Below are 24,828 nucleotides of genomic sequence, written 5' to 3' on the forward strand. Positions count from 1 at the left end.
GTTTCTACTCAAACCAAGTATGTTCCTTAAATTGTTTCTTCATCACTTACCAAAACTGGTCATTTAACTCAGAAATCATTATACATTTGTTCAATATTAAAAAGAACAATATATCTCAAAATAATTATTCACACATATTAAGGTACAGTTTTCATATATATACATATTTACCTATATATCACATTCATTCAAATATTTATTAAATATATATTTATTTGATATTTATTTTTTAAATAGTTATTAAATAATCTTAATGGCACTTTAATTCAGCCACTCTATTTTGGGATTTGAAGAGAAACAAAAGAAATAAAAATGGATCACTTGTGACATAAAGTTGAATCTAAAAATGAGGTTTTATATACTTTCAATACCTAAGTGCTGTTTTATGCTTTTATAATATGAATGAATAAATGTGCAACTAAAAGCACTATTGAAAATGAGAGCAACTATCATAAAGTGGTCCACAGCCAAGCCTTAGCCCTCCAATATCAAATCACAATGAGGAGGCTCTTTATATTAACTTTCTAAATGTACTTTTTAGGTTCCTAATGTGTGATCCCCCATATTTATTTCACAGTTTCAACTGTTTTTACTCTTTTATATAATGGAGTAGTTGCATATTTTCTAGATAAAACTATTTTTTATGTTAATTTTATTTACAATGAGAAAGTTTCTATTTCCTCATGTCAAATGTATGCTCTTATAGGTATGCATTCATAAATCACATGTTCTTTAAGTATTTATTTTGATAGAATGGTTTGCATTCTTTATGGAAGGATTTCATTTGGGTAAAGTGAAATCTATTTTAAAAACCAGAAAGCCTGCACATTTGATGGTGTGGCCAACGAGATAGTGGGAGGGGTTCTGGGAAGAGTTTGAGGGATGGAAAGAGTATGATTAAAAGACATTGAATGAATTTATCTAAAAAGATTTTTTTTTCAATGCAGTTTATTCAGGAACCTTGAACAATCCTCGGACCCTGGGGAAAGCCAGCCCACAGCTTAAATAGCCTCTGGGTAGCCAACCCAGGCGTGCCATGTGGGCAATGCAGATAGGTCCACATACATGGAAGCAAGCCAGATCCTAGGCCTTAGCCAAATGTGGAGTTGTTCGTGACAGAGAGCACTCACCATCGGGAAGGTGGAAGGCAGAAACCAGCTCCATCTTTAAGGCATAGCATTCCGCAGCTCTCTACAGTTCCCCCTTTTTGTTTTAGACGCATCAGGCAAGAGTAGAGGTCTGATCTCTGATATTAGAAATAAATTGGGACTTTGTACCGATGTTCATTTAGGTGTCATCCACCCAAAGAGCATCAGACCCGTCCAATACCTTTTTCTCAGAGGCGGGGCCTGGGGCATCAACCGGCATGCAATCAGACATGCTCTTCTCTAGGTCGAAAGCGGCTGACCCTGAGTGCAGTGCTTAGCCTCGCAAGATTTTTTTTTTAAAGAGAGAAAAGATACTCTTTAGTATTTGTATATAATCAACATTTCCTATGAGTTTCAGGGATTTTAACAAGTAGAGATGCCCATGAAAAATAAAAGTCATACACATATCAGAGATCAATGTTTCAAAGGAGCAAGCTTATGCATGCACACTGTAACGAAGCTTCTCAAGGACCGTCGTGGAAAGTTCCATCATCCTAGACACTAGTGAGGCAGAAACAGGAGGCCTGTAAGCCTTAGGCCTACCTAGTCCACAAAGTGAGTTTAAGACCCTGATCTGCTTCTGATGTCTATCCTGTCTGCCATTCTGAATGAGATTTAAGCATCCTCCCTAGGGTCCTCCTTGTTCTTTAGCTTCTTTAGGAGTATAGATTTTAGTATGTTTATCCTGTATTATATGGTTAATATCTGCTTATAAGTGAGTACATACTGTGTGTCTTTCTGCTTCTGGGTTACCTCACTCTGGATGATCTTTTTTTATTTCATCCATTTGCTTGCAAATTTCATGATTCATTTGTTTTTAATAGCTGAGTAGTATGTGCCACAATTTCTGTATCCATTCCTCTGTTGAGGTAATGTTTAGTTTGTTTCTAGATTCTGGCTACTCCAAATAAATCTGCTATGAACATCATTGAGTAAACGTTCTTGTTGAATGGTGGAGCATCTTTTGGGTACATGCCTAGGAATGGTATAGATGGATTTTGAGGCAGCGCTATTCCCAATTTTCTGAGAAAGCACTAGTGTGTTAAAGAGAGGGAGCAGCATGGGAGTCTACTATAGAAGGTCCTCTGAAGGGCTACACTCAGATGCTGAGACTCACAGTCAAACTTTGGGCATAGCCCAAGGAGTCTTATGGAAGAATGGGAGTTGGATAGAAGACAGGGAGGGTACAGGAGCCCCACAAGGACACCAACAAAGCTAAAAATTCTGACTCCAGGGGATCCTGCAAAGACTGATGCACCAACCCAGGACCATGAATGGAGAGGACCTAGACCCCCTGCTCAGATGTAGTCCATAAGCAACTCAGTCTCTATGTGGATCCACGAGTTAGGGGAGCAGGGGCTAGCTCTGTCATGAACTCAGTTTTCTGCTCTTGGCCACTTGTTCCTGGTGATGCAACTTTACCAGGCCACAGAGGAAAAGCATCCAGGCAGTCCTGATGAGACTTGATAAGCTAGGGGCTGATGGCACATGAGGAGAATTTCCCCTTTCAGGGGACTAAGGAAAGGAGAGAGGGGAAAAGAGACTGGGAAGAGCTGAGGGAGAAGGCTACAATTGGAATATTCAATTAATGAATTTTTTAAAATAAAAAGAATCTGATACATTTTCATTAATGAAGCAAATGTACATTCAACCACAATTTTGTAGTTATTGGTGAGCTACTGAAATATAGGCAGTGAAGGGATAAAAAAAACATTCCAGGTAGAAGTTTGTGGGTAAAATCCAGAATAATTCTGTGCAATGGTTTATGTTTGCAATGTATTATTGACTACAAAATGCAGAAAAAAATGTTATTAAGAGTGACTATAATGTTCAAGAAGAATGCTCTTCTAGGAAGTGTTCTGAGATGCTTTCTCTATACTTTCTGGAGTATACAGCCATATGTTCTCTGAGGGCCAAGATCTATTTTTGCAGTTGAGATACCAGATATGATACAACCATATCTCCCAAAGAGAATAGTGATCTTTTATTAGGTGGACCAGATGAATAAACATTACTGTTGCAATATAGATTAAGAACTACTGTAACATAGGACTGTACTGAAGATGGATGCTTAACTCTAACAGGTTGAATTATGGTTTATTGGTGGTTATAAATAATGGCATAAGAAGGAAGTGAGAATCTATGTTAAATTTCATAGACTGCTGTCAGTTCAGTATCACAGACAAACAAAGAGCAGAAGACATTTTTTGAAGGGCAACCTATAACTTAACACATTAAGAACAAAGGTAAGTAGATGGATGATAGACCACAAGTTAAACACTTGAGTATATAAGTCTAGGTAACTCACATGTCGGCTAACAGTCCCTGCAACTGTTTCCATAAGGACTTGATCCTGTAAGAACTATTCTGGAAGCAATGTGGAAAGTGGGCTTACTTAAAGGAAGAATAACAGGCAATTACAGAGGAATACTCGTTGAGTTAATTTACCATGGAAGTCTACTTCAACAGGAGAAAGAAGAAAAAAAAGCAAAGATGAAACCTAGTTAGGAGACCTCCCAGAAACACACTTATTTATAGACTTGAATAGGGATTGCAGGTGAAATGCAAAATACCAGTCAAAGCCTATGGATTCTGTGATGGAAAATAAAGAAATAATACTCCAGAATAATAACTGAAGGTGTAGTCTGAATACTGATTACAGGCAATGGTACAAAAATGATACCGTTTTTGCCTACAAAAGAGCTGAGTTTAAGTAAACAAAAAGAACAAGGTACGGAAGAAAGCACGGAGCTGCTGACATGACTTTTATTATTATTATTGTTGTTATTATTGTTGTTATTATTATTATTAATTTGTGCTCTAATCAGGTACAAGATTCTCATTATTAGGAGCCATAAGTAGAGAGCTACATGTTACTCTGTTATTCAAAGGAGTGGGGCAATTTATTCAGGTATCACTTCACAAGCTATGCGTGTACATTAGGAAATATACCATTGGTCATCACAGGAAATGCTCTTACCACTCTAAAACTGTTCAAAACTGTCTAATTTGGTATTTAATATTCAAAGTCCATGCAGATAATAGTACAAATGAAAGTGATAAGAGAAGGATTCGAATAAGTAAAAATGATTGGAAGGCCCATGATTGGAATTCAAGAGAAAGCAGCAATGTGTCCAGGCATTAATCACAGTTTACATATAGGGAAGAGTGGTTAGAAAAATTTTTGAAGAGTATACTTTTAGGCTCTTTTTTAATTCAAAGCACAATATTTATATCACAAGATTGAGCAGAACAAGCCGGTATATTCTTTAAAAACTATTCCAAATTTCTACATTTTAATTTCAAAAAAATAAGTGAGCAGTATTAACTCTTAATTATTTCAGTCACTTTAAGCAGCAAAAAGTTGCTATATTAAAATAATTCTGAAAAACAATGCAGTGAAGACAAATTTGATGATTAAAGGTTCAACACATGCTTCTTTCTTTCTTAGTGCAAATTGTTCTTTTCCTCTAAACCAATTATCTAACCAAATGTAACCTCTGAATATTATTTCATACGGTTTCCAAAAGTGTCTTATATCCTTTCATGTTAGAAATGTTCCTATTTTCACCAGAAACATGAGCAACAGTTCCTGTTCCAGCAAGCAACAAAAGCTGAGTGGAATGCATGGGCAGGGATATAAAACCTTTCTTTCCAGTTTGTATTTTCATCAGTGGCTTGAGCCAGTAAAGCTAGGTAACATTGCAGCTCAAATCCGTGCCAATATCCTTGAATTTTCTCCAAGGCTCTGTTGCCAAAGAGCAATGGAGTGAAATATGACCTTTTGAGCAAAAGTTTGGTCTCAAGGGGAGTCAACGTGAGTTTTGGGAGGATCCTGAAGTGTCCTTTGGAGCAACATCAGACTGTGGTTTCTCAGTCTTCTGACAGACATGGGAGAGGATGGGATCGGAGGAGGAAAGCAGACGTTGACATCCATGCAAAGCAGGCTTTCTATAGCTTAGCTTCAAGGGAAGGACCACTAGGAAGGAATATTGAGCCAATTTACATCAAATATATTTTCAGATGGGTTATAGGCTACTTTTGGTTATCCACACACTCACTCAAGAAAATACAGTTTCAGATTAGTTGAGGGAGAACGTACAGCAAGTGGCAGAGTCCTCATCACTCCCATCCAGGCAGTCATCGTCACCATCACATGTCCATCGAGCTTGGATACAGTGTTTGTTTTTGCAGCGAAACTCTCCGGGTTTGCATATATGAAGCGTTGTTTCTTCGGGATTAACTAAATTAAAAAAAAAAAAACATGACATGTACATAATGCTTATAGTGTAAGTTCATTGAGCTGTGAATCACTGGGGGGTTCAGTTGCTTTAGAGCCCCATAGAAATAAGGTCATATGATGTTTGTCCTTTCTCCGGGGGCTTATTTCGTTCGTTATGCTCTCCATGTTCATCTACAGAGGTAGGTTTCAATTGTATTAAAAGGTGAATGTGGTTCTGAGTGAAATATCCCAGAAGGAGAAAGACAAACATGGGATATACTCACTTATATAGACCTATAAGATATGATAAACATAATGAAATCTATACACCTAAAAAAAGATAATCAATTGAGCGGACATGGGGTAAGATGATCAATCCTCATTTAGAAAGACAGATGGGATGTGCATTGAACGTATGACAGGAGTCTACTGAGTGCATCTGAAAGACTCCAACTAGCAGTGTTTTCAAAGCAAAGACTCATGACCAAACCTTTGGCAGAGTACAGGGAATCATAAGAAAGAAGGGGAGTTAGTCTGATGGGGAAAGGATAGGAGCTCCACAAGGACCAAATATATCTGGGCACAGGGTCTTTTCTGAGACTGACATTCAACCAAGGACCATGTATGGATATAACCTAGAACCTCCACTCAGATGTAGCCTGTGGTAGCTCAGTAACCAATTGGTTTCCCAAAGTGAGGGGAACAGGGACTATTTCTAACAGGAACTCGATGACTGGCTCTTTGGTCTCCCCACCCACGAAGGGAGGAGCAGTCCTGTTAGGCCACAGAGGAGGGCTTTGCAGCCAGTCCTGAAGATACCTGATAAAACAGGATCAGATGATTGGGGAGGAGGTCCCCCCCATCAGTGGACTTGGAAAGGGGCACGGTGGAGATGAGGGAGGAAGGGAGGGAGGGACTGGGAGGGAATGAGGGATCGGGACACGGCTGGGATACAGAGTTAATAAAATGTAACTGATAAAAAAAATAAAATAAAATAAAAGGTGAATGTGGTTATTATCCACATATACAGGCAAACATAGTTTCTAAGCTAACTGCATTGGTCTCGTGGAGAGGAAATGAGAAAGGCGTAGGTCAAGGGGGAAAAACTGAAGAAATGTAAGATGACTTAGGATGCAAATCTAACATGCAACATCAATATAATAATGATGTAGTGGTTCATGCTGGAAATTGACAAATCAATTGCAGATGGTCTTATCATATAGATAGTCATAAAAAGGGAACAGAAAGAATGATTGATTTATTAATTTGTTTGCTGACAGAAATCAGTAATAGATGGCATACATTATATGTATACCATAAAAATGGAACCTACAAATTAAAAATATTTCTAAAGATAAAACACATTAACAGGAACCTTACAAAGATATTTTCATGACATTAAGTGAAAATTATTATATTCTAATCCAGCAAATAATTTAAATAAAAAATCTGTTTTAGTGAAACAATTCTCATTTCTCTGCAAAAAATACATTAACAGCACTGTACTCATGGTCATTGGCTGAAGGGAACATTCAGTTTGGCTACAATAATTATTCTGTTAAAAATATTAAACTACTACAGAGCAATAGTAATAAGAACTGCATGGCATTGGAATAGAAACACAATGGTGGATCAGTGGAACTGAATAGAAGACCCTAAAATCATCTATGGATACTTGATTGTTGACAAAGAAGCCAAAACCATTCAATGGAAAAAAAAAAAAAAACACCATCTTCAACAAATGGTGCTGGTCCAACTGCATGTCTACATACAGAAAAATAAAAATAGATCCATATATATCACCCTGAACAAAACTGAAGTCCAAGTGGATCAAAGACCTCAATATAAAACCAGACACACCAAATAGGTTAGAAGAAAGAGTGAGGAACAGCCTAGAACTCATTGACATAGGAGACAACTTCCTGAACAGAACACCAACAGCACAGGCTCTAAGATCAACAATCAATAAATGGGACCTCATGAAACTAAAAAGCTTCTGTAAAGCGAAAGACACTGTTGTCAGAACAAAATAACAGCCTACTGACTGGGAAAGGATATTTACCAACCCTATATCTGACAGAGAGCTAATATCCAGAACATATAAAGAACTAAAGAAGTTAAAAAGTAACAAATCGTGCAATGCAATTAAAAAAATGGGGTACAGAGCTAAACAGAATTCTCTGTAGAGGATTGAAGAATGGCAGAGAAATACTTAAAGAAATGCTCAGCATTCTTAGCCATCAGGGAGATGCAAATCAAAACGACCCTGAGATTTCACCTTACACCCATCAGAATGGCTAAGATCAAAAACTCAAGTGACAACACATGCTGGAGAGGTTGTGGAGAAAGGGGAACCCTTCTCCACTGCTGGTGGGAATGTAAACTTGTACAATCACTTTGGAAATCAATCTCAGACAATTAGGAATAGTGCTTTCTCAAGAGCCAGCTACACCACCCCTAGGCATATATCCAAAATATGCTCAAGTACACAAGGACATTTGCTCAACCATGTTTGTAGCAGCCTTATTTGTAATAGCTAGAACCTGGAAAAAACCCAGATGTCCCTCAACAAAGGAAATGACAAAGAAACTGTGGTACATTTACAGAATGGAATACTGCTCAGCAATTAAAAACAAGGAAATGATGAAATTTGCAGGCAAATGGTGGGATGTAGAAAAGATCATCCCGAGTGAAGTATCCCATAAGCAGAAAGACACACACTGTATATACTCACTTATAGGTGGATATAAGATACGATAAACTACTAAAATCTATACACCTAAACTAAACAACAGGAGGTTCCAGGGTAAGATGATCAATCCTATCTTAGAAAGACAAAGGGGATGGACATTGGAAGTAGGGGAAAAAAAGAAACAGGATGAGAGCCTACCACAGAGGGCCTCTGAAAGACTCTACCTAGCAGTATATCAAAGCAGATGCTGAGACTCATAACCAAACCTTGGGCAGAGTGCAGGGAATCATATGAAAGAAGGGGGAGGGTTAGTAAGACCTGAAGAGGACAGGAGCAATATGAGGACTGAATATATCTGGGCATAGGGGTCTTTTCTGAGACTGATTCTGCAACCAAGGACCGTGTGTAGATATAATCCAGAACCCCTGCTCAGATGTAGCCCATGGCAGGTCAGCATTGAAGTAGATTTTCCTAGTAAGGGGAACAGGGACTGTTTCTGATATGAACTCAGTGGCGGGCTCTTTGAACTCCCCCCCCCTCCCACGAGGGATGATCTGGTTTACTAGGCCACAAAGAAGGACATTGCAGCCAGTTCTGATGAGGCCAGATAAACTAGGGTCAGATGGAAGGGGAGTCCCTATCATTGGACTTAGAGAGGAACAGGGAGGAGAAGAGAGAGAGAGGGTGGGCTTGGGAGGGAATGAGGGAGGGGGTTACAGCTGGGATACAAAGTAAATAACCTGTAGTTAATATAAAAAATAAAAATTATATCTAAAAATATTAAAGATTTATTTCAACCAACTTGTCTTGAAAGAAAAACAACCCATTCCCACTTTCTGTTGTGCTTATAGTTCCTTTATTGTTCGTCTGGTTGTTGGAATGGAAACCTTCACTATAGTAAATCATTTTAGTGTAAAAAAAAAAGACAAATGAGATGTGCATTAGACATATGACAGGAGTCTACCATAGAAGGCATCTGAAAGATCCTACCAAGCAGTGTTTCAAAACAGATACTAAGACTCATAACCAAACCTTCGGCAGAAGGGGAGTTAGTATGACAGGGAAAGGATAGGAGCCCCACAAGGACCAAATATATCTGGGCACAAGGTTTTTTTTTTTTTTTTTTTTTTTTCTGAAACTGTTTCTCCAACCAAGGACCATGTATGGGTATAACCTAGAACCGTTACTCGGACAAAGCTCATAGTAGCTCAATAACTAATTGATTTCCCATAGTAAGGGGAACAGGGACTACATTTGACAGGAACTCAATGGCAGGCTCTTTGACCTCTCCACCCCCCCAAGGGAGGAGCAGTCCTGCTAGGCCACAGAGGAGGACTTTGCAGCCAGCCCTGAAGAAACCTGATAAAACAGGGCCAGATGAAAGGGGAGGAGGTCCTCCCCAATCAGTGGACTTGGAAAGGGGCAGGGAGGAGATGAGGGAGGAAGGGTGGGATTGGGAGGGAATAAGGGAGCAGGATACAGCTGGGATACAGAGTTAATAAAATGTAACTAATAATAATAAACAATAAAAAAGAAAAACAAAACAAAAAAACAACTAAGAGTTAATCACAGTAAAAATGACACAGAAATAAGACAAAGTTGGTGGCTTTATTTCCTTTGCTAAACTGCATTACGCTAATGTGAAGTGTTGTATATCCAGGAACTGAGTGTTTGGACTTCCACTATAATTTATCAAAAACTGAAAGTATTCCTATTTCTCCATTTTCTTTTAGTGGATTTTATAGAAATATAACAGAAAGGAATCCATGACAAAGGCCAAAATATGTGATTTGTGTCTTGCCTGAAAATGGCCTTGACTAACTCAAGCTGACTTCTTGCTGGGAAAATCTTTAATTTCTATTCTGATGGCTTTAAACTTCATTTCTCACAAGCCCTGTGGGCTACTGAACTTGCACATACCTTCCTCACAAGCAGTATCAAGAGAAAATATGTGGAACCTCCTCAGCCCTAACTATAGCATTGCCTTGGTCTGTGTTTCTCCTTGCAACAAAGAATTGAAAGGAGAGCATGACTTTCGAATCGTGCCTTCAAGAAACTGCTTCAGAGTGATGCAGTAAGGAACAAGGCTTGGGGGTCTGCAGAAATAGAAACCGAAGATAACCACAATGGGCCCAGGCTTCATTTTGTGCCCAGAAGAATCACTGTAGTGGATGAAAATATTCAGCATGAACAAAGGTAGCCCTGTTTTTTTCTGTCCATCTCAGTTATGCTAACTGTACATTGACAGACAGGAGAATCTTTCCTATTGCTTCTCAGTAACAAAACAATAAAGCAGTTGTTTCTCTCTAATGTAATTTCTGTTTTTTTAGAAACAAAAGGCTACTGAGTGGGAATAGCAGGTTGGGGTATGAAATCAAAACAATAAATAACAAAGACCAAAGCACAAACACAGTGGGTAAGCCTAACCTCTTGATGGAATCCTTACACTTTATGCTTCCTTCTTCAGATACTAATCACTTAAAGTATTGCTAATATCCCTCCTACCTCTCTCCATGGTGTCTTGTGCCATCATTCATGAGCTCTTGTTCCAGATTTATTTTCTGAATATGTTTGACAATGTAGATAAAAGTATTGTGTGTTGGGCTGCAGAGCCTTTATTTGGTCAGTTAATTCATTGGGTTTTGTTTTTAATCAGGAGTGTGCAGATAAAACCTTCCTTAAGTGAAATGTGGAGAAGAATTTCTAGCCAAGTCTTTTTAATATCTGTGTTTTGAAGAACTCAACAGCTGGCATGAAGAATCACTGTATTTGCAGATTCTGCTTGAATTTCCCTATACATGGCTCATGGTTGACTTGAGGGGAACTCAAAAAGAACCAACAAAAACAAGGAGGCTATGCTAGCTGCTTTGTCCTATGTGTTTGATGTGTGGCTCATGTATCTTATCATCAATTACAATCCAGAAATCTCTTCTCTGCCAATGAACAATGTTATATGATAACCAAAATGAAATCCCAGATATATTGTTGTTCTTTGCATAATGATAAAGCCTGTTTTTAGATACTGAATTTCTTTTTTTAATTTTAATTTTATTTTTATTAATTATAGTTTATTCAGTTTGTATCCCAGCTGTAACCCCCTCTCCCATCCCCTTCCAATCCTACCCTCTCTCCCTGTTCTTCTCCTATGCCTCTCCCCCAGTCCAATTATAGGGGAGGTCCTCCTCTCCTTCCATCTTACCCTAGACTATCAGGTCTCATCAGGCCTGGCTGTATTGTCTTCCTCCGTGGACTAGTAAGGCTGCTCTCCACTCAGGTGGAGGTGAACAAAGAGCCAGCACATGAGTTCATGTCAGAAATGGTCCCTGTTCCTATTATTGGGGAACCTACTTGTGCTGTGTGCTACTTTTGTGCAGGGTTTCTAAGTTATCTCCATGCATAGTCCTTGTTTGGAGTATCAGTCTCAAAAATGACCCCTGTGCCCAGATTTTTTGGTTCTGTTGCTCTCCTTGTGGAGATCCTATTACAGAGGGCCCTTGAAAGATTCTACCCAGCAGGGTATCAAAACATATGCTAAGATTCATAGCCAGGGAATCTTAATAAAGATTAATTTTAAAATCTTATGAAAGATTTAATTTTCATTTTTTTTTCGGCATGCTAGTTTGGTCAAGGACTATATCTCTGCCTTCTAAGAAGCAGGCTCACACTTGGCCACCACATACCTATCTGGCATTTATGTGGGCTCTGTAGATCTGAACTCTGATCCTCACAGTTGGTAGCAAGTGTCATTAATCTCTTCTATCACTACCATAAACTTCTCAGATGTGACCAGCATTTATACTATAAAGGAACCACAATGATCTGTGAGAGCTTCCACATTTAGACAGGATGCATGTTGATGGATGGCAGGCTTCTTTTCTACAAACAAGGATCATTATCAAAGAATCAAAGTCCGTGTGACAAGACTGACATGATAGTAGCTTAGAATGTGTGATTTGTTTGCCAGAACTAATTAAGCCACATGGAACAGTAGGACAATATCATCTGTAGCACTATCCAAGTTGATAACCTCTAGACCTTAGCACCGTTCGGGAGAACAAGGAGAGGAAGCAAACATACTGAGTATTACATAACAGACCAATTGCTCATACAAAAACTCAGGTAGTGTTCTTTTTACAGCTGGCTAAAATCTCTATGAAAGATTTTAAAACTGAATTTTCGCTTAAGATTCAGAAATATCAGGTTAGCATCACGTGTACAAAAGAACAATACTTAAAAGTATCTGGGCTTAGAGTTAATGCATAAAATAATTTGCCCGACTTCTTGGAATTGAATGAGATGCTGCTATTATACTGAGAGGCTGTCTCCAGGGGCTATAGAAATCCTTTAGGAAGACAGCTTCACTTTACCTGGATCAGCAGTTGATTCTCTTCTCTTACTGATCATGAGTACAGATGAACTTAGGCAAATTTCAGCACACAAAATGTATGTGTACATAGAGAGAGAAAATAACATTTGCTTAAAGCTCCCTGTATATAATTTTGATCCAGTGCTTAATGTGGATATGAATAGCACTTTCTTGTCTGGGCACAGCCATACATACATACACAGCCTCCCGAACCTTAGCAAACACTATAATTGTGAACTCTGCTGCAGAGCTATGGTTTAAACCATAAATTTGAAAACATACACAAAATGTATAATTCTGTCACCAGGACAACATGGCCTGGGCAATAAGAAACTGACAGAGTAATAAATAATACTTTAGCTTAACCAAGTTCAGAAATGACACAACATGAATTATGACTTGTTTGGTGTAAAATGTCATTTTTCATGCTTAGTGTAAAAAAATGCTGTTAGATCAAAAAAAAAAAAAAAATCAGAACACCCATGTCTGACTCCCCAGGACAGAGGAACATCAATGACTCATTCTAGAGTTGTTGTTGTTGGTTTTTAAACACAGAAAGATGATTGCTAGAATCCTATGAAATAAAGGAAGAAGGCCTCTAACTATATTATTTTATGTGAATTTAGTTTTACATCATCCATATATTTTTATTTATTTTAACTCATAAGTATGTACGCACATAATTATGTGCATGAGTGTGTACGTGTGTGCATGAGTGTGTGTGTGTGTTTGTTTGTGTGCATGCACATGCCAGCACGTGCTGTAATGTCCATCAGTGGGTTCAGATGCTCTGGAGCTAGAACTCCAGGCACTTGTAAGCTCCGGAGAGCCAGCAAACGCTCTATTGCTGTGCTCTTCAACTCTTCATTCCATATTTTGATCTCAGTTTAACGATTTTTTTTTTTTTTTACTATACATCCCAACCCCAGAGATGTAAAAAGAAAAACTTGAAGTTGTAGCTAATTAGGTGTTTTCATATCACACACTTAAATGGGAGGAGAAAGTATAAACTGCAGCCATAGCTTTTTTTCTTTAGCTCATAGAGAACTGACTTTTTATTAGACAGGTAGTCTTATGAGCAAAGGGCCTAAGTGGTATATAATCTTCTGTGAGTTTCTGGGCTCAGAAGGACATAAAAAAATCACTTGAATGGGACTTCTAAACTATTTCATTGCCCTAAACTTTTTAAAAACTACATTAGATTGCTGATATCCTAGGACATGAAACCTGTCACAGCAGATAACAGATCCCCACAGAGGAGCACGGTTTGGCACAAAGGAATATATCTGGCATTCCAAATGTTGGCAAGGATCACAGACAACCATCAACACACTATGGTGCATTACTAGCCGCTGGATTACTGATATTTTGTCAACTGCTAGTTGCTTTCTGGGAGTGAAACACAGTGGAGAGTTTGGCCTTTTTTCTCAATCACCTGCAGAGCAGTTAAAAAGAATTTCATTCTTTACCCTAACTAAAACAACCCAGGTATCAAAATAAAAATCATCATTTTAAGACTAACTTGGTTTAGGGGATCATTTATAATCTCTTTTTCAATTTTATATTTTATGATTCTCCCCATAATTGTCATGAGAACTATAAATGTTCCCTGTAACTTGTCAGCTACATTTTTTTCTGTGGTTGTCAGAGGTAGTAAGTACCAATTTGTTTTGATGCTGCAGACATCAATTTAAGTCCTTAGAGGGTTTGACCAAGACAGGCAAGAGTTCCCATAACAAAGTATAGCATCTTCTTTCAATCTTGCTTTCTTCCAAACATTATATTAGAATTCATCTCTAACCACTTGTGTGACATGCCCACGTTTTCTCTTGGGAACATACTTTTTTTTTTCTGCTATTGCTTTAAGTTGCGAGTTCATTAAGGAAAAAAAAAAATCCTTGATGTTTAATCTAGCTTGATTATCTGTTAGGTGCTTTTCATCCATTTGATGTCCATGAATGGGAATGACTAAAACCAGTATAACCAAGTGAATTGGTTGCAGTATCACCCATCATTTTGTTTGTAAGATCAGACTGCTTATTTAATTGACTTGACCCATAGAATCTATAAGCTAGTCTGAACTAATCAGAAGCCGAAATGAATCAACATTAATGACTGGTTAATGATATGATTTCTCTCTTGAACTATACTCTCTAAAATCTGACTTCATGTATCATCTTTCTGGATTTTAATTACTTTAATCAGCATTTTTTGACTAACATATCCTTTATAAATTATTATCCCTATTAAAATTATTTAGGGATAATAATTTATGAATTATTATTTCTACATAAGTAGGAATCTATATAATTCCTACTTGTTTCAATTATTTGTGCAATATAAATTTATAGTTATAGTATTTTCATCATTAAATAAGTAGTAATTGAAATAATGTATATGAAGATAGATTCGGTTCTTTAAAAATAAAAAGTTACTGTAATGTGCCTCAAAGAAATGCAGGAAGTTTGTAAGCAGTACTTTAAAAGACTAGAATCTTAACAGGCAGGTGTAACAAATTCTGAAAAAAGGAAACATTTACTAATTTGAAACTTTTCAGTGTGAAAAGAATAGGCAAAATCCTCTTTTCTCTTTATTGCATTTGTATTACCTCATCTTGAATTACAGTTACTAGAAAGAGACTAACACTGCCTGAAAATATTCTAATTCTCCAGTGTATGATCATGTGACCATACTAGCAATGCCTGAAAATTATTCTCTTTGTGTCAGCTTAGTAATCAACATTGTGTATAATAAATTTCCCTTACAAGCCAAAATAACCTCTTTCTACTTTTTGCAGAGCTAGGCAACAATGTCTAGGGTGTTAGAAAGAAACGCTTACACTTTCCTATTGCTATGAGCCTGAGAGTTACGTTTGCATTCTGGAACATTCCAGGTGCTTCTGGAGTGTGTGCTGAGCTAGAGTAACTCTTAAGATAGGTGTATCTCTAGGTTTCAAGAATTTACTGAACTTGCTATGTGACTGGTTGGTTAACACTGTGACAAGAGGAAACTATTACAAGTTAAGGCAGAGTGTTGGCTCAAAATCCAGAGTCACAGCAAAGACAGGCTTCCCCTCACTACTGGAGAAATAAATACTATTCAGACCTAGTAATGGCTTTAAAGACAGTGGCAAACCTATTTCTAATATAGCATATCACCCAATAAAATGTGTCTTCCTTATCTTCCCTTGATATTTAAATTGAGTTAATCTCAGTGATGTAAGTGTGGAAGGGCAAGCAATTGAATAACGTAACACCTATGAGCTAGAATACCTAAGAAGTATGTTGTATTCTCTCTATAATTTTATATATTTCTCTACTCTACAATAATGTTGTGTGTTAATTTATCAATATTTTCTATATTCATTACTAATATAGCTATAACTCTAAAGTTATCCATACGGTTTAAGTTGAGCACAGGAATGTAGAAAACAGGAAATATAATTAGAAGGTAAATTATCCATGTAATTATGATTCCCATAATGTGATTTAAGGAACTCCATAGAAAAGTTTAAGCTTAAGTGCCAGTTTGATATTAGTATTTGATAAATACATCTCCGCTTGATTCTCTAAAGACTCATAAAATTGCTAATATCTCTGAGCTAACGGGCTCCTGATCATGCCATAGATATCATCCTAAGAGAACTTAATGTGTTTGATGTAAAAAAGGTAAGTTTTAAAACTTCACCCAGGACATTGTCAAAGATTTTACTAGAAACTTAGAATCAGTTCATGCTCAGGTTAAGATGGACATTGGAAGTAGGAAAAAATGAGAAGCAGGACAGCAGCCTCTTAGAGGGCCTCTGAAAGACTACCTAGCAGTGTATCAAAGCAGATGCTGAGATTCATGGCCAAGCTTTGGTCAGAGTGCAGGAAATCATATGAAGAATAGAGAGTTAGTAAGACCTGGAGAGAACAGGAGCTCCACAAGGTCCAAATATTTCTGGGCACAGGGACTTGTCTGAGACTGATTCTCCAACCATGGACCATGCATGGATATAACCTAGAACCACTGCTTGGACGTAGCCCAAGGCAGCTAGGTATCCAAACGGGTTTTCCATTTTAGGGGAACAGGGACTGTCTCTGGCATGAACTCTGCAGCTAGCTCTTTTACCTCCCCACCTCCTGTGGGAGGAGCAGCCTACCTAGGCCACAGAGGAAGACATTGCAGCCAGTCCTGAAGAACCCTGATAAGCTAGGGTCAGATGGAAGGGGAGGAGGACCTCTCCAATCAATGGACTTACAGAGGGTCAGGGAAGAGATGAGGGAGGAAAAGTGAGATTGGGAGGGAAAGAGAGAAAGGGCTACAGCTAGGCTACAAAGTAAATAAACTGTAATTAATATTAAAAAATAATTTTTTTTAAAAAATAAATTATAAAAAAAGAAGGTTGGACCCTTGATGTTTGTAGGACAAACTGGAAGTCTGTGTCTAGCAAAACCAAAACAGATGTATGTTCAGTGCTATCTCCCATGTTTGAGAGAGAGTCTATTGATGGAGCAGAGAAAAAAGCAGACCTTGTGAGTATTTAAAAGAACATTGTGTGTGTGTGTGTGTGTGTGTGTGTGTGTGTGTGTGATACTGTATCTGTTTACAATCTCAGGATTATTAACTAGGACTAGCAGAAGTATCAGCCATATAATAGGAAAACAGTGCTAAATTGATAATTTTAAAAAAGATTTATATTGCCAAATGTACCCATTAGGTACATTTTGTCTTTCAAAGAATAAGGTAAAGTTAGGGCTAGAAAACCATGTGAGAATTTTTCAGCTGCTTCACACCATGCTTACTACCTGTTGGTAAAAGATGACACTTGACAGTTAGTCTCCTTTCAAAACAACAAATACAATAAGAACCAAAAATAATACCCAGAACAAAGAAAGAGAAACCATCATCTAATGACTCAGGAATTCATTGGGATTTGATCTTTACGCAAACTTGAAAGAAAAACATTTGTTTTTTTTTAATTAAATTTTTTTATATTAGTTATAGTTTGTTTACTTCCTATCCCATCTGTGGTCCCCTTCCTTAGTCCCTCCCAATCCCAACTTCCCTCCCTCATCTCCTCCCTGCCCCTCTCTAAGTCCACTGATACGGGAGGTACTCCTCCACTTCCATCTGACCTTAGCTCATCAGGTTTCTTCAGGACTGGCTGCAATGTCCTCCACTGTGGCTTAGCAAGGCTGTTCCTCCCTCAAGCAAGGGGGGGAGATCAAAGAACCAGCCACTGAGTTCATGTCAGAGACAGTCCCTGTTCCCCTTAGTAGGGTACCCACTTGGATATTGAGCTGCCATGGGCTACATCCGAGCAAGGGTTCTAGGTTTTATCCATGCATGGTCCTTGGTTGGAGAATCAGTCTCAGAAAAGACCCCTGTGCCCTGATATATTTGGTCCTTGTGGAGCTCCTGTCCTCTCCAGGTCTTACTAACTCCCCCTTCTTTCCCTGCAGTCTGCCCAAGATTTGGTTATGAGTCTCAGCATCTGCTTTGATACACTGCTAGGTAGAGTCTTTCAGAAGCCCTTGTGGTAGGCTCCTATCCTGTTACTTGTTTTCTGCTGCTTCAGATGTCCATCCCATTTGTCTTTCTAAGTGAAGATGAAAGACATTTGTAATTCTAGAAAGAACTAAACACTATTTCTTGAACTAAAGATTTTTGAAGGGAAATTCCACTTAGCCAAGAATACTAAGGAATTGCTTCTCCCATTATAAGATAAAGGAGAGCCATTTAGAAGACATTACGATTCAATTCTATATAGAATATATGGAGAGATAACATATATTCATATCTGTATTTTCTCCTTGAAAATGTACTTTAAGACATATCCCAGTGTTAGTAATTACTAATATATTAGGGACTACTGAAGACTTGAATACTAAAAGACATAACCAGTAGAACTCTGCTTTAGGACTGATACATAAAACATTTTAAATTTAATTAACTAGCTACACATGTAGGGGAATTATATATCACAATGCTATGGATGAAGCCAAGGATTTTTCATATCAACTACCACTCTGCTCCTGATCTTTATCCCCAATGCCCTCTCAAATTTTTATAATAATTTGATGATTCAAAATAATTTATTGGGGGGGCGGAGCCAAGATGGCGACAACTAGCATGCACAGTTTCTGAGCTGTGAAAGAGCTGAACGCCTGAGTGGGTGAGTGGAAGGACTTCTGAAGCCAGGGAAATGACGGTGAGGCTTTCTAAACGACAAGGAACACCACATAAGGTGAGAACTTAGGTCTCGGGTCACCTGGGGACTTGTTTGGGGAAGGAGAGAAACGATCCTTTGATCTCCTGGCACTCCCCTTTCTCGGACCTCCCTCCTCCTCAGCACAGTGGACTCACCGAGATTCTCAGCTCAGGGCTTATGACCAGAGTCTGCAGTGGCTGAGGTGCAGCCCCCAGTCCCTTAGTGGCAACTGCCAGCTGTTCGGGTCCTGGAGTCCCAGACCCATGGTTCCATCCTCCCAGGGTCCCAGGTCTGCTGGCCGCCATACTGGCTCCACAGAACCAGTCTGAACTACTAAAATATTCAAAAAATAAAGGATGCCATGAAAAGATGAAATCTAAGAATAATAGGAATTGATAAAAAAGAAGACTCCAGGCTCCAAAGTCCAGAAAATATTTTCAAGAAAATCATAGAAGAAAAATTTCCCAACTTAAAGAAAGAGATATCCATAAATATACAAGAGGTCTACAGAACACCAAATAGACTAGACCAGAAAAGAAACACATCACGTCACATCATAGTCAAAACACTAAATTTACAGAACAAAGAAAAGAAATTAAAAGCAGCAAGAGAAAAAGGCCAAGTAACATATGAAGGTAGAACTATCAGCATCACACTGGATTCTCATCAGAAACTATGAAGCCACAAGGGCCTGGGCAGGTGTCATGTAGACTCTAAGAGAACACAGATGCCAACACAGACAACTATACCCTGCAAAGCTTTCAATCAACATAGATGGAGAAATCAAAACATTCCATGATAAGACTAAATTTATGCAATAACTACACAGCAAACCAGCCCTACAGAAGATACTAGAAGGAAAACTCCAGTCCAATGAAAACAACTTCACCCAAGAAAACATAGCATACAAATAATGTCCCCACAGAAAGTAAAAGAAAACAAGCAATGGAACACAATAAGACCACCGACTCCAATATAAAAAGAACTAGCGTTCATTGGACACTATTATTTATCAACATCAATGGACTCAACTCTCCAATAAAAAGATAGACTAACAGAATGGGTGCGAAAAAAGGATCCAACATTCTGCTGCATCCAAGAAACGTACCTCTGCAACAAAGACAAACACTACCTCAGAGTAAACGGCTGGAAAAATGTCTGTCAAGCAAATGGACCCAGAAAACAAGCTGGGGTAGATATCCTAATATCTAATAAAATAGACTTTCAACCAAAATTAATCAAAAAAGATGTGGAGGGGCACTACATTCTTATCAAAGGAAAAATCCACCAAGAGGACATCACAATTCTGAACATCTATGCCCCAAATACAAGAGTGCCTACATTCATAAAGGAAACATTATTAAAACTCAAATCACACATTGATCCCAATACCTTAATAATGGGAGACTTCAACACCCCACTTTCACCACTGGACAGATCATCTAGACAGAAGCCTAATAAAGAAATAAAGGCTCTTACAGAGGTCCTAAATCAAACAGACATAATAGATGTCTACAGAACTTTCCACCCAACCTCAAAAGAGTATACCTTCTATTCAGCACCTCATGGAACCTTCTCTAAAATAGACCAGATAGTTGGTCACAAAGCAAGCCTCAACAGATACAAGAGGATTGAAATAATCCCCTATATTCTATCTGACCACCATGGACTAAAGCTGTGCCTCAACAACAATGGAATTAGAAAAAATTCTACAAGCACATGGAAACTGAACAACTTGCTGCTCAATGACAGCTGGTTTAAGGAAGAAATAAAAAAAGAAATTAACGACTTCCTAGAATTCAATGAAAATGAAGGTACAACATACCCTAATTTATGGGACACAATGAAAGCAGTGCTCAGAGTAAAATTCATAGCACTAACTGCCTTCAGAAGATATTTGTAATATCTCATACAAGCAATTTAATGACACAATTGAAAGCCTTAGAAAAAAAAGAAGCAAATACACCCAAGAGGAGTAGACAGCTGGAAATAATCAAACTCATAGCTGAAATCAATCAATTAGTAACAAACAAAACTATTCAAAGAATCAATGAAACCAAGAGCTGGTTCTTTGAGAAAATCAACAAGATAGACAAACCTTTAGCCAAACTGACTAAAAGGCAGAGAGAACCTATCCAAATCAGCAAAATCAGAAATGAAAAGGGGGACATAACTATAGACACTGAGGAAATCCAAACAATCATTAGGTCTTACTAGAAAAGCCTATATGCCACAAAATTTGAAAATCTAAAAGAAATGGACAATTTTCTAGGTAGAGTCCATCTACCAAAATTAAGTCAAGATTAGGTAGAAAGATTGCATAGTCCTATATCCCCCAAGGAAATAGAAGCAGTCATCAACAGTCTCCCATCCAAAAAAGCCCTGGACCAGATGGATTCAATGCAGAATTCTACCAATCCTTAAAAGAAGTGCTAACTCCAATTCTTTCCAAACTATTCCACAAAATAGAAACAGAAGGAACATTATCAAACTCATTCTATGAAGCCACAGTCACATTGATACCTAAACTACACATAGACCCAACAAAAAAAGTGAACTTCAGACCTATCTCTCATATGAACATTGATGCAAAAATACTCAATAAAATACCTGCAAACCGAATCCAAGAACACATCAAAGACATCATTCACCATGACCAAATAGGCCTCATCCCAGGCATGTAAGGGTGGTTCATTATACAGAAATCCATCAATGTAATCCACCATATAAATAAACTGAAGGAGAAAAACCACATGATCATCTCTTTAGATGCTGAAAAAACATTTGACAAAGTCCAATACCCATTCATGTTTAAAGTCTTGGAGAGATCAGGGATACAAGGCACATACATAAACATAAAATACCTTGGGTGACTATCAGTCAACTTCCTATAATCCTGTCATCTCTGCACACACATGCACATATATAAACACACCCATGCATCCATCCATCCATATATCCTATTGTATTCCTTTCTCTGCGTAGCCTTGAGCTACAATTTAAAGTTGAAATCCTTCCAGAAATTTTTACTTAGCTCTCAGGAGATGTGTGCTATTGTGGTTGTTACTGTGTTTAGGGGATACAATTTGAGATAGGAAGAAGAATTTTTAAGATTCACCCTGTAATAACAATACAGTAAATTGAAAGATATAACAAAAACTAATAAAAGTGTCTTTAATCCAAGTCAATCAATCCAGCAAATTCACTGCCTTTTTTTTGTCTACAGATTCTTTAGTAGTCTCTTTTTAGCATTTCCCTTTACCTCCAAATACAGGTATCTGAGCTACCAACTCATTTGACATAATTTTAAGACTAAGCCGTGCACCACCAAAGAGTTAACAGATGCAACTGCTGAATTTGAGGCTTAGTATGATGTGGAAGATTTGCTCCTGTGGCATAGACTATTAAAATGGTCTGGTGGCCTATATGCGGCACGGCGGTATGTTCTGCAGCACATTGTCATCATTGTTCTGTACGCTAGAAGCTGAGTCACCTTGTACAGTCTGAAATTATACCTAGGCAATTACACAGATCTGTCTCGGTAGCTGTGATTTCAGTTCTGTCGGTGTTACACGTTTCAGATCGTCACAAACAGCCACAGACACAAGGAGTGTCAGAAAAAGAGGAGCTCACATGTGCAAGTTGTTCCATTTTCATCCAGAAGTTGATTATCGGCGCAGGCGCACACGCGGCCAGCTGGAATCGCCAGGCAGAGGGTTCCACAACCGCCATTGTTAATGCGGCACATATTGTCACCTGCAGAAAAAAGAGAAAAAGAAAGAAAGGGAGTTGTCACATAGCTGAGGGCTATGCACCCTCTAAAAGATGGTTAATTTGTGAGGTTATGCAACCGAAGCTACCTTTTAACTCCCAAACCTGTTGTTTTCTTTTTCTTTCTTTTTTTTTTTTTTGTGTGTGTTTTATTGTCTACCACCCAACTGCTAGAATTACAGGTATGTATTGCCAGACCTATTTTGTTTTGTTTTTTTATTTCAAGAATACTTTCTTTCACTGAAATATACATGGGCATGTAACTATGTGCAAGGAAATGTTATATATAGTTAACTTCTGTGGATATAGCCAACACTCAGGCTGAATAGAAATGGCTTTCAGGAAACTGAGAATGGTACTACCTCAAGACCCAGATATACCACTTCTGGGCATATATCTGACATTTGCTCAACTATGTTCATAGCAGCTTTATTCATAATAGACAGAAACTGAAAACAACCTAGATGCCCCTCAAAGAGGAATAGATATAGAAATTATGGTACATTTATGCAATGGAATACTACTCAGCAATTAAAATCAAGGAAATCATGAAATCTGCAAGCAAATGGATGGAACTAGAAAAGATCATCCTGAGTGTGCTAACCCAAAAGCAGAAACACACACACGATATATACTCACTTATCAATGATTATTAGCCATATAATAAAGGATAAACATACTAAAATCTACAGACCTAAAGAAGCTAAACAACAGAAGGACTGTAGGGAAGATGCTTAATTCTCATTCAGAAGGAAAAACAGGATAGACACCAGAAGCAGAGAGGAAGCCTACCACAGATATCTTCTAAAAGTCGCCAGCCAGCAGGGTATTAAAGCAGATGCAGATTCACAGCCCAAGTTTTGACAAAGCACAGGGAGTCTGACGGAAGAAGAGGGACAGAGAAGGACGAGGAGGGGACAGGGGTCCCACAAAGAGACTAACATAGCCAAAAAAGCGGGATACAAGGTGGACTGCAAAGCCTGATGTATCAACCAAAGACCATTCTTACAGAGGACCTAGAACCCCCTACTCAGATTAGCCCATAGACAGCTCAGTCTCTATGTGGGTTTCCTAGAAAGTGGAGAAGAGACTGTCTCTGATATGGACTTGGTTGCCTGTTCCTTGATTTCTTCTGCCTGGTGGGGCTACCTAGCCAGCCCACAGAGAAAGAGGATCAAGGCAGTCCTATTGGTACCTTGATAGGCTAGAGTTGGACAGGAGGGCAGGAGGTTTTCCCCTATCAATGAACTAAAGGAGAGGTAGAGGGAGGGAGGTGGGTCCAGGAGGAGATGAAGGAGGAGACTACAACCAATATACAAAGTGAATAATTCGTAAATAATAGTAACAACAACAGCAACAACAATAGTAACAATAAAGAAAAAAATCTATATTCACAAAAAAACAAAACAAAGGAATAGCTTTCAGAAACACTTGAAAATATATGCTCCTTTGGTTGGTAAAAGGATTATGTTTGCAGGCTGGAGAAGGACTTTGTTCTAGGTAGACTAGGAGGATGGTAGTCTTTTTTTGTTGTGGAAAGTGCCCCAGATAGTGCACAGTGTGGCCTGAGGTCTTTGTAAAGTAGAACACGTCTCTGGAAATGTGGTTGCAGATCACCACTGAGCAAGCAAGCATGTGGAAGGGCAGTAACTTGCTCTTTAGTGGAATGAATGCACAGCATGTAAGGGTGCTGAGAACACCAGCAAGTACAGACTAAGGAGAAAATTGACAACGTAAGAGCAGAAGTGCTGGACTAGAGACCTGGGGAACAGAGATACCGACAGAGCACAGGAGAAAACATTCACAAAAGAAATCATAAACATATGTAAGGAGCCTCTAGTTGAACCGTAGATGATACCAATGATCTAATTTGAAGAACTCGAGGATATGAGTGTATAAAAACACCACTAAAGTAAACCTTAGCTGATCACAAAGGTGACGTCATTTATCCCTACAAGGTGGACAAGAAATTGAGAAAATGTATAAACCCAAGTTCCAGGGCTTTTGCATCTCAACCTCCCGAGGTTGAGTTAAGAGGATTGCTGTGAGTTGCAGGCCAATGTGGACAACAGAGCAAGTCCAAGAAGATAAGAGGCTAGTTAGTGACAGTCTGGATGGAAAGAGACAGACAGACAGAGAAGAGGGAGGGAGGAAGGAGGGGAGAGAGAGGTTGATCAGCTTTCTTCATATCTGTCTTTACAGAGAGAACTGTAAAAACCCCAGCAATACTGGAAGGGAGATTATCGGATCATCATACAGTACGCTTCAATTTTCAACATTTTCTGTAAAAGAAGTGTTTTATTATTTTAGAAGTAAAACACTAAAATGAGGATCCTGAAGTCACTTGGGCAGTAAATAATAAACAACTAAAATGAAATTGATAGCTAATGGGCAAATGCCAATACTGTAACTGAAGCCACAGACAGGGCTAAC

General features: G+C 38.4%; 1 protein-coding gene across 1 annotated transcript in view; it reads right to left on the reverse strand.

Annotated features, from left to right (window-relative positions):
* Window positions 1-24,828, reverse strand: part of Lrp1b (LDL receptor related protein 1B) — a 2,037,254-nt gene that overhangs the window by 786,912 nt on the left and 1,225,514 nt on the right. The window contains exons 15-16 of the mRNA XM_060390094.1: window positions 22,258-22,380; window positions 5,251-5,391 (exon numbers count right to left, since the gene is read on the reverse strand). Coding sequence (XP_060246077.1) covers window positions 5,251-5,391; window positions 22,258-22,380 — 264 coding nt within the window. The remainder of the gene's footprint in view (window positions 1-5,250; window positions 5,392-22,257; window positions 22,381-24,828) is intronic.

The sequence above is a fragment of the Meriones unguiculatus genome, chromosome 8 (assembly GCF_030254825.1).
Source record: "Meriones unguiculatus strain TT.TT164.6M chromosome 8, Bangor_MerUng_6.1, whole genome shotgun sequence".
NCBI classification, from domain to species: domain Eukaryota; kingdom Metazoa; phylum Chordata; class Mammalia; order Rodentia; family Muridae; genus Meriones; species Meriones unguiculatus.